A 23,453-nucleotide genomic window follows, 5' to 3' on the forward strand; every position below is an offset into this window, starting at 1 on the left:
TCTATAAGAGTGGGCGTTTCCGTAGCATGGTGAGCCCCCCATTTCTAGATGTCACGCTACGCACCTTGACATATTAATGTGTCGAAGTTGTGTCGAGAGTTGCAACTGAAATGAAAAAAGAAACTCGAGAGCAGTTTGCAATTGGCTTCTGTAAACTACTCTAGATACCTTAATTGTTAGTGAAGCTCTAAGTGACTTGCATGTCTCTAGAGAAACTATATGCAAAAGTTCTAACATAATTTTTCGTCAAGGCGACAACATTATATATCTAGCAACGTCGTAGGCAATTATGACGGCAATATGGTGCTGGTGAAAGCAATGCTATAGGGAGAAGGATTACAAAATACGTTTGTTCGTTATTTTTTACATGTTCTGTATTTGCTAGAGAGGTGTGCAAAATAATGTGTGTATAGGACGGTATGTGGTAAGGCATTTAAAAGTTTACTCTTTGCGAGACGTTAAATCGAACAAAATTTTGGACTGTCAGTCGCTACAGGAGGTCTCGACGGTTGCTTCCAGTGTTGTCCAGTGCCTGATGTGCGGTGAGGTGTGTGGTGTGGTGCGGGTTGTGGTCTGCGTAGCGTTTGATGTCTATCCGGTGTCAGTCTGCACTCGAGGTCATTACATCATTGTGGTGCCATGTTGAGTGCATGTTAAATTCCACAGTGAATTTGATCTTCTGCTGAGATTGGCTGCACGGTAGTTAGTCGACGACACGACTACAAACGACGTACCATGGAATGCAAACGTTCGTTCTAAATGTTATAAATATGCATTGCATCATTCATGTAACGTCATCAAATATTTAGCGTCTCGTGAAAGTACTAAATCTAGTTAGCTCACCGACTGCATTGTTCACTATTATACGATTAAGTGGGGAATGTGAGGGTATCGTCTGCTTGTTTAGTTTCTCGTCTTTCTAGGCTATCAAAACAAGATGCTCAAGCATATAATTGGCTTTTCACATATAAAGCATGCACTGCCGAAGTATGAACTAAAGGATGATATTGTGCACATTTTTCTCAACTGTGTGGAGGGAAGTATAAACTTAGTTTACGGTGTTTTAGGTTAAAAATACTAACATCCTCCACACCTGCCTTTTCGTCTCGTCACCTGTGACACATGAACTGAATTAAACTGAACTAAACTGAACTGGTTTATCTAGACAGGGGAGTCTTCCGCCATAGTGGCGAATCCACCAGACACCCTGTCTATAATAGGGTAAATATACAATCGTAGCTACCTAGTTAACTGGGGCGTGTAATTTTTTTGAGGAGGAAACGGAATCAGGTGTACTCTAGCGAAATCCCTAATACGGAGCCATGAACGGTTTCTCTACTAACCAGGGAAACCCGTAATACGCAGCCATGAACGGTTTCTCTATTTACCAAGTTACTGACTGTAGGTAGGGCTTCCGCTGGCATGATAGACAGCAATTCATTACATCAAGAGAACGTCGTCAGACATGAGATTGTGGACATATTGTGTCGCGAGCGCGTATCGATGAGAGTCGATACATTTATCAATCATTAGTTAGCTATTTTACGTCTTCTTGGAAGATACCGCAGCGATTGTAGAGTCAATGTTGACCAGTTGTCCTCTAGCTAGATATACTGTACCACTTCCCACCAACCTGCGTGGTCTAGACTGTGAGAGTACGCTATACCTTATCTTCGTATGAATCTCATCGGATAGATGGCGACTAAATCCGTATACCCATGCATGCATTTTCTGTCAGAGGAATGCAGCTGTAGGAGATCAAGTTTCCGTAAATGGATGTCAAAGTGAACTCGGTCAACTAAATTATCCGGGCGTGGCCAGTCAATTGACTAATACGCATCTACTACATCCGTAACGTCAATGTTTGTTGATTGGTCATTAAAGTACATTTTGCCCGTGACCACATGCTTCGGATCCACTCACGCGACCGGGGATAAGACCACAGCGAATTACAATGACCCACACAGTGGGCGTGTACAAGCCAACTCGCGATATAGTCTGCAGTTGATTCAGAAAGGCATCAGTTTCAGTCGAAGTCGAGTATGTGCACGTGCAAAGTTATTCTGGCGGTATTCAGTGTTTTGCTACCGTCTGTCGGTGGCATCGATTTGGGTATGAAGGAGAGACATTGTTGCATTACCTCAATGTAGTTATGCGCTCATGTTTATTTGTGCTAGGACATCCACAGACCACATTCAGCCTACTTCGTTCCGAGCTGCGTAGCGACCGGCAGCTGCAGCTCACTTACTCCTCTGACACTCTGCAACGAAGAATGTTGCTTCAGTTGGTGCAAAATCGTATTGGGTTTCCTGACAGCTTGATGAGTGAGCGATGGAGGAACGACGAGGTCCGGGAACGACGCCTTCTTGCAGACGAGACGTCTTGTTTGTTCACCGGCGTTGTGACTCAAGAAGAGAAAAAGCCGGCACGCGCTGCATTCCACGTTTGCAACGGGATGGTGAGCCCCTAAACAACATTCTTCTGCAAATTGAATGGCCGCCTGTAATCTGGCTACGTTACAGTTATTGAGTCACGTGCGATATTCTTGATAGCGTCATATTCGCCGTTAGGGTGCAATTTCATTCTCGTTGAGCTACCGAGCTAATGTAACTAGTAATTCGCGGAGGCTACCCTGCCTCTAATGAACTAATCCGGCTGATTAGACTTCAGTGGAGGTCGCGTGACATACATCTACAGCTATCAGTGACCCTGCATCTCGTCGTTGATGCGAAAGTGCACTTCGGTTGTTACAGAGAGATTATGTATGTTTAGAATGGGCACTTCTTCTCTAGCGAAGGTCATTTCTTTGTTCATTCCGTTGACGGGAAAGACACGAGTGGAGTTGACAGACCACATGTGGTTGGTCGCGTGCGGAGAGGCAGAGACACCGGTAAGCGTAATTGAGTGTCTATTTACAGTGTTCTACAAAACAAATCTTGCGCGGAGGGTCAGCCGGCTTGGTTGTGTCTGCTAGTCGACGACTGACACTGTACGTACGACAGAACAGCAATACGTGGCACGCAGTTTAGTGTTTTTACACCAAGACGTATGTGGATGTCACTAGATGTCACAAGCAGTGTTTGCGGTAGATACGGACTGTTTACCAGAAGTCTTACACGTGAAGAGTAGTCATACAACAGATTGCTTACTACTATAAACGTGTACGTATGCTGACAGGCAAATGTGTGTTCTGTCTGGCAGGATCCGGAACGGAATCGAATGGTGAGAGTGATCATGATAGAGCGCCGACGACGACAGTCGAAGTATCGGTGGTGGCTGACCGTGACATGACGCAGTTCTACGGAGATAAAACAGAAACGTACATTCTCTCGCTTATGAACACCGTAAGTCTTCGATTTGATTATAGACACTCTACTAGCTACTCTTTAGCTACAACTCGATCACACCACTTGCCGGTCGGATATCCTGTTCGGCTGCGAGCCCACAATTAACGTAGGATCATATCGCTTACAATTCTTCTAGGAAACCGTCACTGTGCATTGGTTTATTTCCCTGCATGATGCATGAAGGGCGCGGTGACCATGTTAGATTGTGGCTTGTCGTTGCGTTGACTTCAGGACTAGCAGTGGCAAATGAGCTAAATCTTCTAAAAATAACCGCGTGGAACCAGCCCATTGCTTGGAATTTGCGTCATTGATGAAAGTGCTCTGAGTACGTCATTCGCGGTATTGTCAGAATTTTGAGGTTTAACTAGAAAAGTGCACGGTAGTAGGAATTATGTATTACGAGATATATCACTAGCTTGTGGTAGATCTGCTCTGTTCTTGCACAGGTCTCTACTCTGTTCAAAGACAAATCATTAGGAACTCAAGTGGACATTGTGCTGGTCCGTCTCATTATTTTGGAAAATGATTCTGTACGGTACCATTACAATCAAGAGTTTAGTGGTCTCTAGAGTTGTGTATTACATTGCACGTATGTGATATATGATATATAGGTAAACCTGTCAGTAAGCTCTGATGCATATTCAAGTTTGAGAAACTTCTGTCAGTGGAAGAAATCAATCACCAAACAATCAGTGAATGAGGATGTTTCTCTTCTTCTTACGAGGTTTGCAGATTTATGCATGCTTTCTTGTGTTACCTGTATCTCTGATCCGGAGGGATATTTATTGATGCAGAAGAAAGATATGCGACCGCAACAGTCAAAACTGTGATGTCTTAGGTAGTTTCACTGCTTAGCTCCCACGTGCACGTTTAATGTAATTATGTATGTCATTGATATTCCAGGCATGGCGGACATGGAAGGCGCTTGTAGTGATTTTGGAAACTGTGCCATTGTTCAAGACGTCGGTCTCATATCTGCCGAAGTCGTCGCTCACGAAATAGGACACTTGTGAGAAAAATTGGGAGTTACCTAGTGAAACGCTTTGGGACAGAATGAATGGAATGATGTAGGTTGGGTATGAGACATGATGGTGATGACAACTTGTGTTTCTCAAGAGGAAATCATATCATGGCATCCACGTTAGTAAATTCGCCCGAAGCTCACTTCCGCTGGTCAAGCTGTAGTCGGAAATCTTTGACAGATTTTCTTAGGTTTGTGCGTGTGTGTGTGTGCGTGTGCGTGCGTGTGCTGAACGTGTAACTGCATGTGTATGGTCACTAGAAATAGTAAGGCAAACTGTCTAAAGAATTCTTATGATGTTGGTTCTCCATTGCGGCGAAAGGTGGCGGATCTAGAAGGAAAATTACCAGGTCAACTATTCTCGCGAGAGGAACAATGCAAGGTTTCTCATGGTTTGTATTCGAAACCTTGTGTGTGGCACGTAAGTCAAGCTTGTTTTGAAACATTTTCTTTGGATTTAGTACTCACTCAGTATGATAATTTGTTGCAGTCAGAAACGTCTTGTGGTGTCGCTTGGTGTTCGACGTCAACAGGACGATGTATTACTTTTGGAGGGAAATGGGCGGAGGGCACGAAGTGTGGTGAAGGGAAGGTAAACAAACGTGGTTTCAGTTAATTTCACTGTTCACAAAGAGGGCCCACACAGATACGTATTACGTATTTATCCGGTGACAGCGTTACGTTCCCATTGCAAACACCCAACCAGTAGGTCGAGATAGGAATTCACATATTACTTGATGACTAAAACACGTGAGCTAGATGGAAAGCAGACGTGTACGGAAAGCGGCAGCGGTATATCTAGAGAGTTCTTCGTTTATGTTCGGAGGGAAACTTCAAAGCTAATTAGTATTGTTGATTGTTACCTTTTTGTGAGGTGTTGTCTTTATTAACTAATAATAAATATAGAAGCCACTTTGTGCACAGTTTGTCCTGCAAAAGAAAGCAATCATATAGATAAATTGTCGTTTTTTACTTGATCTTCTTCAAGTCGTGAATCTTGCGGTGCATGCGGTTTGTGCATAGTCTATAGCTAAGACATCGCTTAGATAATTAGTGGCTCGGCTAGATGTTTAAATTCTTTTTTTCTCTGATTAGTGGTGCATCAATGGTCAATGCGTGAATAACAATTCCTATAGCGAAGCTGGCGATGTCGCCGTCGATGGCGGTTGGTCGAGTTGGAGTAAAGCGAGTTCGTGTAGCCGCACGTGTGGAGGTGGAGTGAAAACCGCATACAGGAAATGCAACAATCCAAGGTACAGTACAGTACAGTACACTCAACCTGCCTTACAACGTGAGATGAACACTAGAGCTTGTCCAATCTTTGTACAGTCCTCAAAATGGCGGCAAGTCTTGTGTTGGAGACAGTCGTCGCTACATGGCCTGTTCTGTGGATGAATGCGCCGATTCGAGTTTCTCGTATCGACAGTCGCAGTGCGCTCAACTCTACAAGCAAGCCGTGATGACGGACAGAGTGTCGCATCCGAGATGGAGACTCAGTCATCTCACAGTGACCGGTAAGGCGCGCGAGGAATCCGCGTACACACGCATTACACACTGCTGACATGCAACCGCTATTGTACACAACTGGATCTGCCAAGTCTTTAGCATAATTGTTTTGTCAAGCGCAGCATGGGTGCGTTTGTTATCGTTTAAGCGCGTGTGTGCAGTCAAATCGACGTAATTTGTTATTGTTTACTAGACCCTAGTTTGTTTATATACACACATCAATCACATCGTTGACATACCCCCGTGTAGGAGGTCTGTAGCTCGTGTTTAGTGTCAAAACACAACACACACACACACACACACACACACACACACACACACACACACACACACACACACACACCACCACCACCACCACCACCATCCGGGTCGCATACAATCATAAACCAAAATAATAAATATTATTTAATATTATTTATTTAAACAGTTAGGGTTGTAAATCATCGCACGCTTTCGGAACACGCGTATGGTACCTTCGTGGTCGTCGTGTAGCATTCTATCGTGTTCGCTGCAGCAAGAGGGGAAGACTGTCGTCTGCACTGCTATGGTAGAGACGAGAGAAGTCTGTTTCCGGTGGCACCGGTGGCAAAAGACGGTACTCTGTGTCGACTACAGAGCAATGAAAAGGGAATGTGCATTCGAGGCAACTGTAGGGTAAGCAGACTAGCAAATTTTGTTAGATAGGATACGTAGGTGTAGTGAGTGAGGTGATGGCGTGCTGTTGTCTGTAGCGACTAGGATGTGACCGCATTGTGGGATCCAGTGAGAGAGTAGACAGATGTGGTGTGTGCGGTGGTAATGGTACTGGTTGTAAAGTAGTCGTTGGCTCGTACAGTCCTGATGACAAAGGTTAGACACAATAGTAAATCTCTAAATCGGGTATTTCTTGATTGTCGCAATTTTTATTAATTTGTACGCAGGATTTGTGCCTATCATCGAAATACCTAGAGGGGCAGTCAACGTTGACGTTTGTCAGGCGTCTTCTTCGCTCAGAGACGGCTCATACCTTGGTAAGACGTGTACATTCACACTACACTAGTGCATGTGCACTAGACTGCATGTACACTAGACTGCATGTACAGTAGACTACATGTACTAGACTGCATGTGCACTAGACTGCATGTGCACTAGACTGCATGTGCACTAGACTGCATGTGCACTAGACTGCATGTGCACTAGACTGCATGTGCACTAGACTGCATGTGCACTAGCCTGCATGTACAGTAGACTACATGTACTAGACTGCATGTGCACTAGACTGCATGTGCACTAGACTGCATGTGCACTAGACTGCATGTGCACTAGCCTGCATGTGCACTAGCCTGCATGTGCACTAGCCTGCATGTGCACTAGCCTGCATGTGCACTAGCCTGCATGTGCACTAGCCTGCATGTGCACTAGCCTGCATGTGCACTAGCCTGCATGTGCACTAGCCTGCATGTGCACTAGCCTGCATGTGCACTAGCCTGCATGTGCACTAGCCTGCATGTGCACTAGCCTGCATGTGCACTAGCCTGCATGTGCACTAGCCTGCATGCACACTAGACTGCCTGTACACTAGACTACATGTACACTACATGTAGACTATGTAGACTACACTACATGCACACTACACTACATGCACACTAAAACTACATGCACACTACATGTACACTAAATGTACACTATATTTAAATTAGACATGTACACTACATGTACATGCATTAAGACTACATGCATGCTACATGTAGCACACTACATGCACACTAAAACTGCATGCACGTTACATGCATATGTACACTACATGTATACTGTACACAACATGCACACTACATGTACACTAAACCTACATGTAAACTACATATACATTAGAACTACATGACACTAAAATTTTACATGCACACTAAAACTGCATGCACACTACATGTACACTACATGCACACTACATGCACACTACATGCACACTACATGCACACTACATGCACACTACATGCACACTACATGCACACTACATGTACACTACATGTACACTACAGTACACTAAATGTACATTAAAACTACATACACACTACATGCACACTAAAACTGCATACACACTACATGCATATGTACAGTACATGTACGATACAACATGCACACTAGACTCGCAAAGATGTATGCTTATTTGCTGTATATTTGTTTTATCAGCAATTCAAGATGAACATGGTAGAAATTATTTCAACAATCGTCGTTTGCTCGAGGTTCGTCCTGTTTCGTTCCAGGCAGCAGGCACGACACTCAAGTACAGTGGAGCGTCCTCATCACAAGAACAGATAACCGCACAAGGGCCATTACAGGAAAAACTCATAGTGAAGGTTAACTTCAGTCTACTGCCTCAGTTTATTTCATTTCATGTATTCAATGATTTTTGAAATTGTGTGTTTGGTAGATGTTGGTCTTTAGAACTCATGCTCATGAAGTTCGATATTCCTTCTCATTACCTAAAGAAAATGAAGAAATTCAAAATAATACGAGTTTTCTGCCACCAGTAGAGCGATACTCGTGGACGCATGAAAGTATTTGGTCTGCTTGTAATAAAGTGTGCCAAGGTATATACCGATTAAATACGTCACGTGTTCCTCACTAACACTACAGTATAGCTAAACAACTCGTGGTTTCTTGTTTTAGGCGTTCAGTATAAGAAAGTTGTTTGCAAAAACCTAAACACGGATCGAGTTGTAAGGGATGTTTACTGCAATACGAAGGAGAAACCACAATCTCTCCATAGACCTTGCAACACCGTGTGCCCTAGCAGGTTTGATATAATTCTAATGTGAAATTAATGAGAGTGACGTTGTACTAATGAATCCATTTATCTCTATCTCTATAGATGGAACGTTAGCAATTGGCAAACAGTAAGATATCATTACTCAACATTAAACTCGGCAATAAACAATTGATATGATTTTGACTTGTGTAGTGCTCCTGCAATGGCAAGCAAGCGAGACTTGTTGTCTGTGTTGACGCTGGAGGTGCACGAGTGCCTGACGCAAAATGTAGCAACATCACTAAGCCGAGCACAACTAGATCGTGCCTGTACGACCGCACCAACTGCTCCAAAGGTCATTGGAAGAAAGCAAAATGGAGTGGCGTATGTCGTGACCGACAATAATCATTTCATATTGTGAATACATTTTCTTGATGTTGTGTTTTTAGTGCAAGGCTCTATGTGGCCATGGTGTACGAGATCGCCATGTATATTGTGCAAACGCCAAAGGAGAGAGACTGGCCGATGACAGATGTCGTGGACGGAAACCTTCAGCCACGAGATCTTGCGCTGTCAAACAGAAATGTGGCGGATGGGTGATCGGTAGCTGGTCACAGGTATAACAACAATCAATGTGTACGCCCTATACATAGAACACTATTAATGTTTATGTTTTCATTTCAGTGTTCTGCGTTTTGTGGTTACGGTCTCCGTCAGCGTTCCGTCACGTGTGTTGATGATAACGGGTTGTTCTCGTCGTCATGTGATCGACTTACGAGACCTGCAGAGACGAAGGCGTGTTATCAAAAGGTATATACTACATACTATATATTATGTCCACATGATTGAGTGTAATTTGAGATTTTTTGTTCTAGTGTCGTTAGATTACATGAAGGGGAATCTTCTTTGTCACTTTAAAATTATTAGAAACTTTTAAGTATTATGTTCGAATAATTGTATTGCGTACTTAATTTATTATTTAATGAACGTGCTTTTTGCAAGTAAGCTAAGAATATTTGTTCAGATGCGTAATATTTCGCTTGATTAAAATATTTATTGTGCGGATGCTGTCACATGAACAGTGCTGTGAATTTGCGCCGGTTTTGCATGTGATGCTACATACTATAGTTAAGTTTGCCTCTGCGCTCTGTGCAAAATCATTAAAAGTTCTTTTCAAAGTGTACATATAAATACGTAGAATCTGGCGTTCAAAATACATTAATTAATTAATTAATCGTGCGCACAAAAATGCTTGTATCTACAAGCTTGAAACGCGCCTCTGCATCACACTTCTCCATGTAGTGACTGACAATTTCGCCCAGTTTCGTTGTAGTACGTGCACGTACACTGAAGAACTTTGTGCCGTTTTCAGAATGATTAAACTATACTGCTTAGATCCAAACCATAGCTTGATGATTTGCCATTTAGGAGAAACTAGTTTTTTTAACTGGAATTATTATGTAACTGTTATACTCTACAAAATTCTCTGCCGTAGTATACAAGTTAGCGTTGCTTCAACAGTTTCCATCAGTTGCGTACAACATGTTCACTACAATCTTCTATCAGTTTTGAGTGTCAAAGTTTGCAAAGAATTAGTTCTACTACTAAGGAACTTGATTGCCAAACACTTTTCAACGTGCGCTAAAACCATGCATTGCCGTCGTAAATTACGAATGCCTTCGGCAGTAGGGTGTACCATTTTGTGGAAGGTTCCAGCTATGCCGACATCGTACTAAAAACAATAATCACACTAATGCTGAGATTGCATGCAAAACCAACAACTAACAGCTGGCGCGTTGCAATATTTTAGTATCTAAATTCGCAGCTGACATGCTAGGCTTAATTTTCATTTCAAATGCATCATACCTTTCTCACATTTTTGATCATAAGAGTGAGTCATACACTAAACCTGAGATAACAATTACGTGAACGCCTACATATTGTACAGTACCACTGTAATTTTTGCTCAGTCATGTAACCTCAATCTGGTTACATAGACGAGCGACGTAGATTAGTAAGACCAGACAATGTAAATCCTAGTACACAGAGCAGACGGGTACACACAATTATAACATTGATTCTGTTACAACATTCGTCACTAACAGCAACAGCCATAGCAGTAAAATACTAGCAATACAAATACTTCGCACCACCAAAAAGCCATTACTAAAAATGTAAAAATACTGAAAAGTTAGCTCGGAATCAGCGTCGCTTCACGTCCAAACAATAACATAAGCTGCCATTAACATAAATGTACGTCACTTGAAGTTGCTGTAGATATCAAAAGAATCAAGGTACTCAACAAGGGTCTCATAACAAAACTGAAGTTGAGCCTACACACGAAATCATAACATCAAGATTCAATCAGCATAATCAAAATACATTGTTGCCTATTACCGTTGACTGAACCATATGTGGACGCTGTGTTCTCAGCAGTTTAACTGTCTGGTACATGTCGACCGTATTCTCTGCTTTTAGGCGCTCCACACTTACGCTAAGAGCAATAAATGCTCCCGTACGTCCAACACCAGCGCTACAATACATGAAAGTGACCATAGTCAACGGTTCTGTATAAACTAGAAATCTGCATATGCTTTGTATCACCTGTCATGCACCGTGATCGGTCCATTACCAGACAATTGCTGCTTTTTCTGAACTTGCCCGATCAAATCCAAAATTCCAGCTCCGCTATCAGGAACTCCATGGTCAGGCCAAGTTGTATAGTGAAATTGGGTAATAGATCGAGATTCATTTTCCTGTATTGGATGCATGCATGGCACCAACACTTCACGTGAAATTTGAATTCATTCGAACAAACCTTTGTGTTCATAACAGTGAACTCTCTTGCTATGTAATTGTTGGATTTCACTTCATTTTCAAGAGTCACCAGCAGAGATCCAAAACGACCTGCTTGTGTTGTGGGCCAATACTGAGCACAACGTTCCTATAGCCACAAGTTATATATACTTAATACAAAAGCATGCAAAGTATTCAATGTTTCCAGTTTGATGTACTTGTCCTTTCTCAACCAGATTGGTAAGCATAACAACTGTGCTCGAGTTCTTTTCCCAAAGCATACGCCAGAAGTCAGGAACGGTCTCCTGGATTGGACCTTGAGCAGCAATGAAGGCCTGTTGTTGCTGATAGCCCTACACATGCATCGACGACTATAGTAACTGTCATACAATACAACAACTTAACCACTGCTGGCCTCACATCAATAAAACTTGCGTTGATGTAGTCGGATCCTTCCACCCCAGGACTGACCTGGAGACACACACGATTCAAATCGTCTACAAATAACAAATTTATTACAACAATTGGTCAATGTCTCGAGGCCAGACAGACACCTACATGGTCGAATGGTGACCATTCGGTTCTTCTTCTTATTAGCCGGCAACTCGGCTTGCCTGTACATTTGAGGACCAGCTCGTTCACGCGAGTTAGCAAGTTGCTATCAACCAGTAACACATCAGACAATATTCTAGTTCTGGGTATCAAACCTGTAAACCTTGAATTGCTTTTCGAAGCCATTCATTTCTGTGTCATCGTCTACTCTTCTCAGATTATTAACGTAAATCCTCAGATTTTGTGCAGAGACTTCTGTCTTTCCACTCAGCAGTGCTTCTAGAATCGCGTCATGAACAAACACATACTGATCCTGACAACGAAAACCAGTAATGTTACTACTAGATGCGGTACTGCCTAACTGCCTGAGCTTACTTCAGTTTGCACCATAAAGTTGCGTTGCTCTCTGATTTTGGTGACATAATTGTAAACATCGACTACGTTCTCATTAGCAGCACTCTGCAACTGAGCGTCGATTACAATGAAAGTACCAGTTCGACCAACACCGGCACTAGCAGCAGATATTAACATTCAGGATTGAGTCCATCACATGCCGTAAACAAACATATAGCACCTGCAGTGAACAACAAGTGGACCAGCAGCATCGTCTTTCGGATTGTACAACCTGACACGAGACAGAAAAGCCAAAAGTGGAGAGAAGAACTGAGGAACCCCATGGTCTGGCCACATGATAAAATGAAACTGCTTCACTGTGCGTTTCTCTACAGTCTAAAGTGGTGTATATACGCTGATGTGACAAGCATTTTATGATATTTAGTCGACAATAGTACCTCCTCATTGATCACTTCAAATGTGCGCACAACGTGATCAGACAATTCGACTTCATCAACATTCTTTACTGTCAAACTACCGTGATAAGCAGTCTCATCGTTATCGGGCCAATACTGATGACATTTGTCCTTCACATCAATACATGAATATAAATTTCATTATACCTGAGATACCACACAACATTTACCCTTCCCTGTTCTTTCAACTTGGTGATCATTACAATTGTCTTTGACTTGTTCTCCCACACCATACGCCAAAAGTCACCCACAGTACCAGGAATAACACCTACCGTCACACAATTTCATATGCCAGTATAATGTCGACTGTATAACACCGCTCATACCTTGTGTGGCAATGTAAGCACGACTCCTTGAATAACCCTGTGATAAAACCATAAATGGTCAAATAAATAGACAGACAATAAGATCAAGATAAATTCTTACATCTAGATGGTTGGCATTGATAAAGTCTGAGCTTGGCTGACCCTCAAGTTCTTTCAACTTGACCCTTGTATGGTCAACTGTCCAACAAACATCATTCACATATTAAAAAATTCTGCCATATTAGCAGTCTGGTATCTACAGTAGTAAATTCATGACTTACAACAGGTGATGTTGGCGTAGCGGTTCTTTGTTTTATTCTGTTCGGAACTTCCGATTTCAGATGGGTGTTTCGGTGACAGCTTCTGAATAGCCTGAATAGATGCAATTTAAAACAATGAAATAGTTGTACAAAATTAGAGAAGCGGCTGGTGCCAACTTCGTATTCTTGCTTGAAAGCGTAGTTGCCATTTGCGTGCATTTGTGCAACATGGTCTGCAAAATTGGAAATGGGTATGGGAGCAGGACCTTCATATGTCACTGCAAGTAGAAACAAAGCTGTAAGACTAGGATGTGATGAGCGCTGAAGTGATCAAACCGGCTGCAGGGTTTCGCTTTACTGTTGATAGATGTCTGAGACGAATTGATGGAGTACCAACTCTAGCAACCTCACCAGTAACGTCTTCCATCTAAATCAACACAACTACGTTCAGCTTCTGTTTCACAAAACGGAACACTAGAACAATGTTACTGATCCACTAGTTCCCCCAAAGTCTGCCTCAGTCTTATACATCTTTTCAGCATTACGAGCACGTTTGCTGTAGAAATATCAACAACACAATTAATTACACCAGAAAGAAACATATGTGAATCTGTTGTTTTATACCGCAAGAACACGACGAGAACAACTATGAAAATAGTAGTGACTATAATGACTGCTACCACAGCGCCAGCAATTGCACCAGTATTTCCTGACGATGATGTCTCAGCTAAACAAACAACATACTGCATGATGACAGCAGCAACAACATGCAATACAACAGATGTAGGTTTACTTTGCACCACAGAACTCCAGTCACTCGAACTATAAACAGTATACTGGCGTTCCTACGTAACAAACTCTGACTACAATACAAGTTAAAGCTTCATGGCAGTTGTCTAGCTTACACTTAAAGCAACTCGCTTTCTCTGCAAATGTAAGACACAAAACCAACAACTTATAAATCTGCATAGTATACAGTCAATTGTAGAAGTGACTGACCCTTGCATTCGGGGCATCCGTATATGTTCTTAGAAAAGTCGTATAAAAGCTCCCATCTTCAACCGGTCCATTAGCATATCTAGTGTTGTCATTTGGCTGACTGCTTCCCCCAACTACAAAAAAATTATCGCCTGGGAATAGAGAATAGTCAAACTCTGCTGTGATGTATGGAACACGAAACACTTGCTGCTGAGCTTCAGCATACGTGCTCAAATCAGAAAAGGAATACGAATTAGGTGACCTAGTTGGTTGTTGAGGACGAATTCCCATTTTCTTTTCAGTTTCATTCTGTATCAGCTGTAGAACTACGACTTGATAATGACTGCATAAAAGAGAATATACAATACTAAACAAATTAAAACAACAAGCACTCACCTTATGAGTCCATTCAGAGTTGAGCCTCTGTTCAAGTAAATGGCATATGAGGTGCTGGTAGTTGCGAGATCTGGATTTGACTGAAGTTGCGTTGGACTAATTGCAAGTGGTGGAAGAGGCCTCACAGGACTATCTGGAAGAGTTCGATGAGAAACTAGATCACTAACATCACCATACGCAATAGTCAGAGCTTGAACTTGAGCTGTGTACATAGTGTATGGTGTCAATTTATCAAATTGAAACCGTTGAGTTTCACTGGGAGTTTCGGTTCTATTCATCAGCACTACTGACTTATCTTCACCATTAACAGTGTAAGCCTTTCTTGCTGTCAGCATAACCTAAAGCTCAAAAGTTATTGAAACATAAATGCAACACCACACTGTCAAATATCTGACTCTGTATCCTCTTAAAACGCCATATAAATTAGCTGGGAGTTCCCACTCCACAGTCAAGCTGGTTTGAGTTGTCCTTGTCTCATCAAAGCGAACATTCAAAGGTTTGCTTGGGGCTGCAATACACTATTCTACAATCACACCTCTCATAACATAGAACCACAAATCCTACCATGTTCTCCCGATCTTGCAGTCACAGAGTTAGACCTTTCACTGTACTTCACGGTCAATGCTTGAATAGTAAAATTGTAATCCGTGTAAAACTCCAGTTCACCAACTAAAGCGCTGGTGCTATCATTCTGTGTTTGAATTCTTCCAGTCATTGATGAATCCCTGCTCTTCACATAATGAATTGTATAATTTCTGATATCACCATTCGGTATTGTAGGCTCCATCCATGTCAACATCACAAGTGTTGAGTATGACTTCACAGCCGTGACTTTCAAGTTCAAAGGAGGACCGGCAGGTGCTACAACAACATGCACATTGATGATTACTAAATGGCAAAGTCTATTCCAAGATTTGGCACTCGTAACATACCATCCTCTTGTGTTCTTTCTTCTTCGGGTGAACTAAAACCACCAGCACCAACAGTAGTCGAAGCTTCAACACGAAAACTATAAGTTGTGTAGGGCTCTAGACCCATCACCAAGATTGTGTCCTCTTTTATTGCATTGCGATAGACAGGAGGTTCCAGACTCTGTGTACTAGTTCTTTCCCGAATCTCCACACGATGTTGCGTAATTATTCCATTTCTATCTGAAAACGGAACAGGTGACCATCGAACCCGGATCGACCTAGAACTCTCAGTCAATGCAGATATAATTGTTGGCGTCCCAGATGGTCCTATTAGAAACAACACATCTGCAACAAAGCCTGACACAAAGTTCCTAGTATGGAGAGGCTCTGGACACATGTCTAGCACAAAACGTAATACCTGCCACGTCAGAGCTAAAGTATGGTCACACTGATTGCCATAATTTGACAAACCAGAAAAATTAATTATTATATTATGTTCATATCAAGTTTAGCTTCGCATTCCAAGTTGCATTTTTGTGATAAAAGTTTGTCTTAGGTTACATAAATAAAACTGAATGCAACATTTCTCAGCATGCAACATTATATGACACGGGCTCAAGTAAATATTTTTCCATTATCAATAGGTGAAACATCCCTTACTAAAAATACAACCTTGCAAATTAAACTCACACTCTTAACACACCTGGAAAACTTCTGGAGGCATTTCTAAGATGTTTGAACATGCCACCACAACACCAATGCAACCTGGCAACCTCTTCGACAAACTGAGTCAGTAGCGACCTTATCCAAGTTCTAGTACATGTACTAGATGCACTGCAGAAAGGTTGACATCGCTTTTAGTAGACAATATCCAATATGCACAACATTAAAATTAATTGGTTGCCAAGTGTGTGGAGATCATCAACCACACAAACAAATAACTCCTTTCCAAGGCTGTGAATCAATAAATCAATGTGTAATCCTTACTAATCTGCAAGGCATCTTACAAACTACTTGGCTTGGTGTTACAGTAGAGAGCAGAATGGGCTTACACAACTGCAAGTCTAAGGGTACAAATTAGTCCATTGAGTAAATATTGGCATTTTACTGATAACACCTTGCCACAATGCTGTACTTGCCACGACATCACCAGACTTTTTCTGTTGCGAGAGAAAGCTTGGCCATTACTTTTAGCCCACATACTGTACGTTTTCGACAGCAGGCTTCATGCAGCATTGCACACAGAGCCTACTATGCATACAAGAGGCTATCCCAACCCTCATGCACATGCTGTGACTAATGCAACAATTAACAAAATTAGTACACATATTTATGAAGGTCTCCAATACATGCTTAATTAATTGTGCACACATGTTACCAAAATAAGACACTTAGGATTAATACAGACCATCTGGTCTATACAGCAGATTTTCGTCAAATGAGGTCTTACTGTCCAAAATTAGTCATATCTCAATTGTAACTTATCAAAAGACGACATAAACATAGTGACCTACATTTGAACCCTCTAAGAATAATTTATGTACATAGAGCACAAACCATCCATCAAACAACTCTTGCGCTGATCAAAACAAACAAAAGACTCCATTCTCTAAGTGATAATACAGTGTAGTACTAATAAATGGATAGAATGTTGTCCAGAAAGTACCAGTGTTCACGGTTAGTAAGATCTGCAGAACTTAGAAACTGATCAACAAAGCAACTTTTCCATTATCAGCAGACCAAGCTTAATCGATACAATGGACCCTAGAAGTAACACTGCACTGCTGTGGTCACAACTCTTACTGACTGGTGTTAAACAGACTACAAACAAAACAGCATCAATTGTGAATGGTATGATAATCCTAAGGCCCATGTCCAATTTTTAACTCTTTTACTGCAACCACAGCTACGAGAATGAACTATGTAGGGTTTACGTCTTTAATCTTTAGCAGTAGCTTAGAGACAGCTACCAAGTAGGTTTTACAAAATGAAGGTTGTCCAATGTAGTACTGGAATTTTTGGTGAAAAAATGTTATACTGTGAGCTGTCATGGCAACAACTTGTCATACGATTTTCTTGGCCATTGCACTGTCTGTAACAAATTTCTCCAATCGTATAAACCAAAAACAGCTGCATGGTATAAGCAGATTTGAGTACCTTGCGATATGAAACACAGTTTCACCACCTCTGTTCGGCAATATACGGCAATGGTCTGGACTGTGAACAAAGTTACATCCTGTAAGACTATAATATAAAACTATAGTTTCTGGAGTATATCAGTAAAGAACTACTCACAGTAAGAAATATTCAAGCATGCCTTGATTAAGGGGTTGCTTCAATCTACTATCACCTAGAATCACAGCTTTGGCTCTTACGTTGGTCGGCCCAAATTATACGTGTTCCTTGTTTGAATTGCCAGTGTATTAGTCAGTCAAGGAGTTCAAATATACATACACTAATCCCGTATTCACCCATAATAAAGCCCTGGACATATAGAAGGGAAACGCTTTTCTAGTGTAAACTATAGGGCCTGGACGTTAATTTGGTCCCAGGCGTGTACATGATTGCAAAACGCTGTCGTTTGGCCAGTCATCATCTAAACACTCGAAGACAGAAATACCACAATTGCCTGTAATCATCCATTTGCAAGATCAAAGTACTGTACTGGTATCCGTACAGTATCAGCATACATGCAGAAACTAAACACTACACACATAAACCAAAGTCGGTGGCCTGAAGCATCAGCGTCAATTGCAATGAAAAATGAGTCTAGTAACAAGCACTTTCACTCAACACTGAAACCAGCTCATCAAATGCACTCAAACAAAGACAGATATTATGCAGACACTATTTTGTTTATTCTGCTGCATGAGTATCCTCGGCGTATGGGCATGGGTTCTTTTGGACAGATAGTCCTGACCTGCTGCACATGGACATATATATATATATATATATATATATATATATATATATATATATATATATATATATATATAAGCATGGGCAACATAATGAGCAAATATTGTACTGACATTAGCTACTTCTGAAAGCTATACCTATTCCTCAAAGTTGTAAAAATAATTCTACTTTGAAAGCATTACAATAACCTCATTAGACCACATCAAAACCTCCTATATTAGAATGGAATTCAAATGTTACTGCTACATTTTATCAAGCCACAGCAGCAATAAAGAGAACATACAAGTAAACACACGAGTTCAGTTTATGTTGCTCAGGTAAGTCTAAATAAATTTCTCTAACTTTGAATTTGATTAGTTATTCTCAAATGCTAAACAATAAAAAGTTCTATGCCATATCATCCAATTCAAGAAGGCAATATATATATATATATATATATATATATATATATAAATTCAAGTGCATAAATTCTTAAACTACTGAAATTAGTTTAAGCAATAGCACATACAGAACAGACAACAAATACAACATGCAATTTCTCTGCTTACTGTCTTGGCGTGTGAGAGCCACAGAAGAAGAATTGCTGAAGTCACCTGTTCCTATAGAATTTGTGGCTGCCACTCTAAACGTGTAGTTTGCATATGGATGTAGTTTTTTGACAACATACAATGGCTGTTGGCTGTTAGTGTTCTCACCAGCTGACCATTTTGTGTTGTCAATACCACCAGCATACTGAACAATGAATTGAACTATTGCACTATTGCCATCAAAAGAAGGACTCCACTTCAGTGAAACAGATGTTGACGTCACATCAGTAGCGATAATGTTGATAGGTGCAAATGGTGCCTCTACAGCAAAAAATAGTAGTTGCTCATACGTAATTTCAGCTATGAGCTACAAAAACAGTGAATGTGACATAAGTGAATGAAACAAGTTATGTGTGTTTATGGGGCTATATCTGCTAGAAATGTGTCATGCTTCTGGTCCTGTCAAAAAAACACCAAGTCTACGTATATCAAAGAGCTTTCACCACAACAGTCTCCTTCACGTTTGCAAATCACAGGGTCTTGTTGTAACTGCCACGCCTATTTGCAATGGACAACACACAAGCAATTTCTTTCTTCTACCTTGCAAAATTATATATCAAAGTAAGAATTTAACATTGGCATAGAGCGACTACAATATCCTGTATGTCTCACCATTTGACAATGCAGGCAATTCTAGAAATGCTACATTATGAATTTTGTAGTCACATGAAACAGTCATTTACAGGATTAGATAGTACAGTTGGAAGCAAAATAGTGTGCAAGTTTGTAATACTTACCCAATACAGTGAGTTGAACAGGTCTTGATGATACACTTTGCAAGATATTCTTTGCTACACATACAAAATTGCCAGTATCCGAGGTAACAGTTGGTGTTACTGTTAAATTGCTTGAAAGAGTTGGCACTCCAGTGTTGTCTACCCCTGTTGCTTTATTAACTTTGTATGTGTTAGGAAGCATTGTATCATTGTTCATTACCCATTCAATTGATGGTGGTGGAAAACCTGTTACTTTACACTGCAATGACACAACGTCTGGCTTCCTCACAGCCTTTGAAATTGGACTGATGATAATTGATGGAATATCTAAAAATTGCACATACTTAATCACCCACTGTGCATTCAAATTCCTGCTTAGGCAAAAGACTTATCATACATTGAACAGTAACAACACTGCTTGCTTCATCGTGCCCTACCAAATTGCTGACAAGACATCTGTACATTCCTCTGTCTCTGAATTCTGATCTTCTAATAAGTAAACTTGATTTCACTTTGATTTCAGACATTATCTGGTTGGTTTGAACACTTTGTTTCTGATCATTTGGAGAAATATCTTGACCATCGTGTTGCCACAATAAACTTGGTATAGGAAAACCAATTGCTTCACAATTAAGAGCAATATCACTTGGAGACACAATTGTTGTGTTCTGAGGTGATGTCGTAATATTTGGATAAACTACAGCAGAAAAAATTAATACATCACTAAAAATTGAAACCAAAATAAAAACAAACCATTTACAACCAACTGAGTGCTCGATTTGTCCATCTTCATTTCAGCTAGATTGTTCATTGCAATACATGTATACGTCCCTCTATCTTCATATCTTGTCGATGTAATAATGAGTGAGGTATTAGAGTCAATAGAAAATCTTCCACTGACTGTCAGAGTCTCTTCGACAGAACTCTCAGCTACTGTTCTCTTCCATGAAATACTGGGAGGAGGTTGACCGAATGCAATGCAACTAAACACAGTGATACCTGGCTCAATGGTCGTCTGTGAAACTGGAGGTGATGTGATTACAGGTGGGACTACAAATAAATATGTCACTATTTCAGACACAACTGAAAATAAACATAGTCAAAATACCTTGGACATTGAGCATAGCACTAGCAGCCACAACTCCATGTATATTTGTTGCAGTGCACTTATACTCTCCACGATCATCATATGTCACATTAGCAATAACCAGTGTTCCATCACTTGTTGCAGGCTCACTAAAACTGAATCGAGAATCAGAACCATCAGAAACAGGCAAGTCTCCCTTTTGCCAAACATAGTTGGCAACTGGCTCATTAAATGTTTGACAGTGCAAAATAGCAGTGTCACCAACAAGAACATTTGTGTCACTTGGTCTCTCTCCAAACTTGGGAGGACCTAAATATAAAATTACAAAAACATACATGCTACAAAAGTAGTTACTAGGATAACGCTATACCTTGTATAGATATTACAACTACTTCACTTCCAGATCCAGCCTCATTAGTTGCTGTGCACCTGTATCCACCACCTGAATCCAAACTGATGTTCTTTACTAACAAGCTAGCAACCATGTTCATACTATCATATGATTGATAGAAAGGTTCTGGACCACTAAGACTAGTGCCAGTGTTGAAAGGATCACCACTAGTTGAGTTTGTCCAAATTATACTTTCTGCCTTTACTGCTGGAAATGCATTACGAATGTAGACAGACAGCATAAGACTAAAGTTTTCAACACCAACAAGTGTTTTGTTCACAGCAACAACAGTTGGTTTTACTAAAAAGACAATGAGCAAATTATTACTATACAAGTAATATATACATAATATTCAGAGTCTACGGGCAGAATGTATGTAAACACACAAATCCATTCAAAAAATTCAATAGCAAGCGCACCACACATGTTGCTAGTAATCTCACAATCTCAAGCAAATAAGTGTTACATTTAAACATTGAGAAATACCACTGAAAACAAATAGATGTGCAGTTGACAACAGGCAACAAACAATACCAAATAACGGGGAAGCCTCAACAACACAGACAACTTCAGCAAGCATAAAATATTAAATAGTAGCCACCCACTTGCCATTTATTAACAAAAGACAATACAAAATGCTTTCACTATTAATTAATTAAGTACTTGGAAATGTTATTCAATTAGTATAAATGCTTCCAAACTTGTATAAAGAGACCACCTTCTCTAAAGTAAATAAGAAACAGTGCACTGCATTTGCTAGTGGTAATGGGTCTTCTCCCGATCTTGACAGACCACGACTGCTCACCTCCAAACATCTGGCCCCACGAGACTATGGTGAAGCCTTGCGGTCGGTCACTTAGTTGAACAACGTTCGATGTTTGGCTTCAATTTCCAGCATGTATATCACAGTATGTTTAAGTTTGATAATCCTAGGTTAATTGGACACTGAACAGTTTAGCATGATATGCTCTACCTTGCATACAAAATAAATCCAGTGCACTTCTTTCACTGTAACACTAAGCTCTGGCTAGGGCTTAGCATTTGCTTACGTCCTGTTTGTTGCAGCAGCAGTTAGACGAAGCATCCAGAAATAACATCAAAGTGTCTGATGAGTTGGATAAAGTAAGAACAACTGATGAAGTAAGCTTTCGTATGAGAGTCTAGATCTAAGCACTGTCACTAGATTTCACATTGCTCACATGTCTGTGAGATTTGGCCAATCAGTTTGCTAACTTGAAATGTAATACAACAGAAACTGCACGGAGGAGTCAAAAGATTGCAAGTGCATTGCTCCTTTCATATCATTGAGTTTCTTGATGGAATTTCCATACTCTGGTAAGCTCTGCTTACCTAGTTACTTTGCATGCATAAATGAGGATGTCCAGTCATATAGCAATGTCATAGTAGACATTGTACAGTTAGAAGTGGACATCATGAAGTTAGTGGACATCGCAAACAAGCCTGCATAATGCAGCACCGGATCACATGTAGATGTTATTGAGAACAATATTAATTAAGACTTAGATCAACTTGCCTATACCTTAAAGTTGTAAGAAAAGATATAACTTAAGTCTGTATATGCCACAGCCTAAACATAGCTACTATCTAATGGTGTTTAATTTGAGAGCACTTTGTATGCAGGATGTTCACCAAAGTACCACTTGGTGATCTTACCTACCCTATCACAAGGCTGTTAACTGCAGATAAAAACAGATGCACTGCTATTGTAGAGTCGTCAATGAAATGTGCAACTTACACTGTAAGTCTGTATAACTCATGGCCTACATGCAGCTTACATTAGAGGGTAACTTATGTGGAAAGATTTTAGGCAAACATGCAACATTTTCAAAATGAGATTTTAGTCAAGGGTGACTTTAGGGTAGGTTGTCAAAGTTGCATTTAGCTGCTTCATTTATGCTGAGGTGATTTCTGTTTAATTAGAACCTGTGGTGCTGTTTCATAACATGAGTGCACCACAATGTGGCATCTTACACCTCAGATATACAAGTGGTAGCCTTGACGCTAAGCCAACTTCGTCTTAGGTGGTGGAGTAATGCACATGATTTTGCGTAGGGTGCACATGACCGAAAACAAAGTTGCCACGGTAAGGCAAAGATTGGCCTAGGGACACATTATGCATAAATACT

At 40.7% G+C, this 23,453-nt stretch overlaps 3 protein-coding genes across 4 annotated transcripts in view; 2 read left to right on the top strand and 1 right to left on the bottom strand.

The window, feature by feature from the left end:
• The first annotated feature begins 2,036 nt into the window (after positions 1 to 2,036).
• Positions 2,037 to 2,660, top strand: LOC134185801 (uncharacterized). Its single transcript, XM_062653682.1, has 2 exons — positions 2,037 to 2,112; positions 2,178 to 2,660. Exons 1-2 carry the CDS (start codon positions 2,043 to 2,045, stop codon positions 2,468 to 2,470), a joined length of 363 nt encoding a protein of 120 aa, XP_062509666.1. The 5' UTR covers positions 2,037 to 2,042; the 3' UTR covers positions 2,471 to 2,660.
• Positions 2,661 to 2,715: 55 nt separating this feature from the next.
• LOC134185800 (A disintegrin and metalloproteinase with thrombospondin motifs 9-like) lies at positions 2,716 to 9,673 on the top strand. 2 transcript variants are annotated; one of them, XM_062653681.1, is made up of 22 exons: positions 2,716 to 2,890; positions 3,202 to 3,344; positions 3,794 to 3,877; positions 3,959 to 4,071; positions 4,142 to 4,185; positions 4,251 to 4,356; positions 4,419 to 4,559; positions 4,630 to 4,789; positions 4,859 to 4,960; positions 5,464 to 5,621; positions 5,698 to 5,882; positions 6,389 to 6,528; positions 6,606 to 6,723; positions 6,795 to 6,884; positions 8,041 to 8,207; positions 8,282 to 8,441; positions 8,521 to 8,647; positions 8,723 to 8,747; positions 8,813 to 8,983; positions 9,049 to 9,216; positions 9,284 to 9,409; positions 9,475 to 9,673. In XM_062653681.1, exons 2-22 carry the CDS (start codon positions 3,288 to 3,290, stop codon positions 9,481 to 9,483), a joined length of 2,451 nt encoding a protein of 816 aa, XP_062509665.1. In that variant the 5' UTR covers positions 2,716 to 2,890; positions 3,202 to 3,287; the 3' UTR covers positions 9,484 to 9,673. The 2 variants fall into 2 exon arrangements, with proteins under 2 accessions (XP_062509665.1, XP_062509664.1); XM_062653680.1 differs by lacking the exon at positions 2,716 to 2,890 and having other exon boundaries at positions 3,153 to 3,344.
• A 987-nt stretch (positions 9,674 to 10,660) lies between these two features.
• The window catches only part of LOC134186016 (receptor-type tyrosine-protein phosphatase S-like), a 14,132-nt gene continuing 1,339 nt past the window's right edge, over positions 10,661 to 23,453 (bottom strand). The window contains exons 5-37 of the mRNA XM_062653922.1: positions 21,286 to 21,606; positions 20,937 to 21,224; positions 20,582 to 20,878; positions 20,226 to 20,525; positions 19,950 to 20,155; positions 19,850 to 19,903; positions 19,074 to 19,419; positions 15,628 to 15,933; positions 15,260 to 15,556; positions 15,091 to 15,203; positions 14,696 to 15,033; positions 14,321 to 14,642; positions 14,227 to 14,247; positions 14,115 to 14,166; positions 13,946 to 14,048; positions 13,811 to 13,877; positions 13,658 to 13,748; positions 13,499 to 13,599; positions 13,343 to 13,433; positions 13,183 to 13,259; positions 13,083 to 13,119; positions 12,927 to 13,024; positions 12,739 to 12,867; positions 12,522 to 12,676; positions 12,323 to 12,458; positions 12,111 to 12,260; positions 11,954 to 12,053; positions 11,816 to 11,892; positions 11,614 to 11,748; positions 11,418 to 11,543; positions 11,204 to 11,355; positions 10,997 to 11,132; positions 10,661 to 10,932 (exon numbers count right to left, since the gene is read on the bottom strand). Of these exons, the coding sequence (XP_062509906.1) occupies positions 10,858 to 10,932; positions 10,997 to 11,132; positions 11,204 to 11,355; positions 11,418 to 11,543; positions 11,614 to 11,748; positions 11,816 to 11,892; positions 11,954 to 12,053; positions 12,111 to 12,260; positions 12,323 to 12,458; positions 12,522 to 12,676; positions 12,739 to 12,867; positions 12,927 to 13,024; positions 13,083 to 13,119; positions 13,183 to 13,259; positions 13,343 to 13,433; positions 13,499 to 13,599; positions 13,658 to 13,748; positions 13,811 to 13,877; positions 13,946 to 14,048; positions 14,115 to 14,166; positions 14,227 to 14,247; positions 14,321 to 14,642; positions 14,696 to 15,033; positions 15,091 to 15,203; positions 15,260 to 15,556; positions 15,628 to 15,933; positions 19,074 to 19,419; positions 19,850 to 19,903; positions 19,950 to 20,155; positions 20,226 to 20,525; positions 20,582 to 20,878; positions 20,937 to 21,224; positions 21,286 to 21,606 (5,297 nt within the window). The 3' untranslated portion in view covers positions 10,661 to 10,857. The remainder of the gene's footprint in view (positions 10,933 to 10,996; positions 11,133 to 11,203; positions 11,356 to 11,417; positions 11,544 to 11,613; positions 11,749 to 11,815; positions 11,893 to 11,953; positions 12,054 to 12,110; positions 12,261 to 12,322; positions 12,459 to 12,521; positions 12,677 to 12,738; positions 12,868 to 12,926; positions 13,025 to 13,082; positions 13,120 to 13,182; positions 13,260 to 13,342; positions 13,434 to 13,498; positions 13,600 to 13,657; positions 13,749 to 13,810; positions 13,878 to 13,945; positions 14,049 to 14,114; positions 14,167 to 14,226; positions 14,248 to 14,320; positions 14,643 to 14,695; positions 15,034 to 15,090; positions 15,204 to 15,259; positions 15,557 to 15,627; positions 15,934 to 19,073; positions 19,420 to 19,849; positions 19,904 to 19,949; positions 20,156 to 20,225; positions 20,526 to 20,581; positions 20,879 to 20,936; positions 21,225 to 21,285; positions 21,607 to 23,453) is intronic.

The sequence above is a fragment of the Corticium candelabrum genome, chromosome 10, assembly GCF_963422355.1.
Source record: "Corticium candelabrum chromosome 10, ooCorCand1.1, whole genome shotgun sequence".
NCBI classification, from domain to species: domain Eukaryota; kingdom Metazoa; phylum Porifera; class Homoscleromorpha; order Homosclerophorida; family Plakinidae; genus Corticium; species Corticium candelabrum.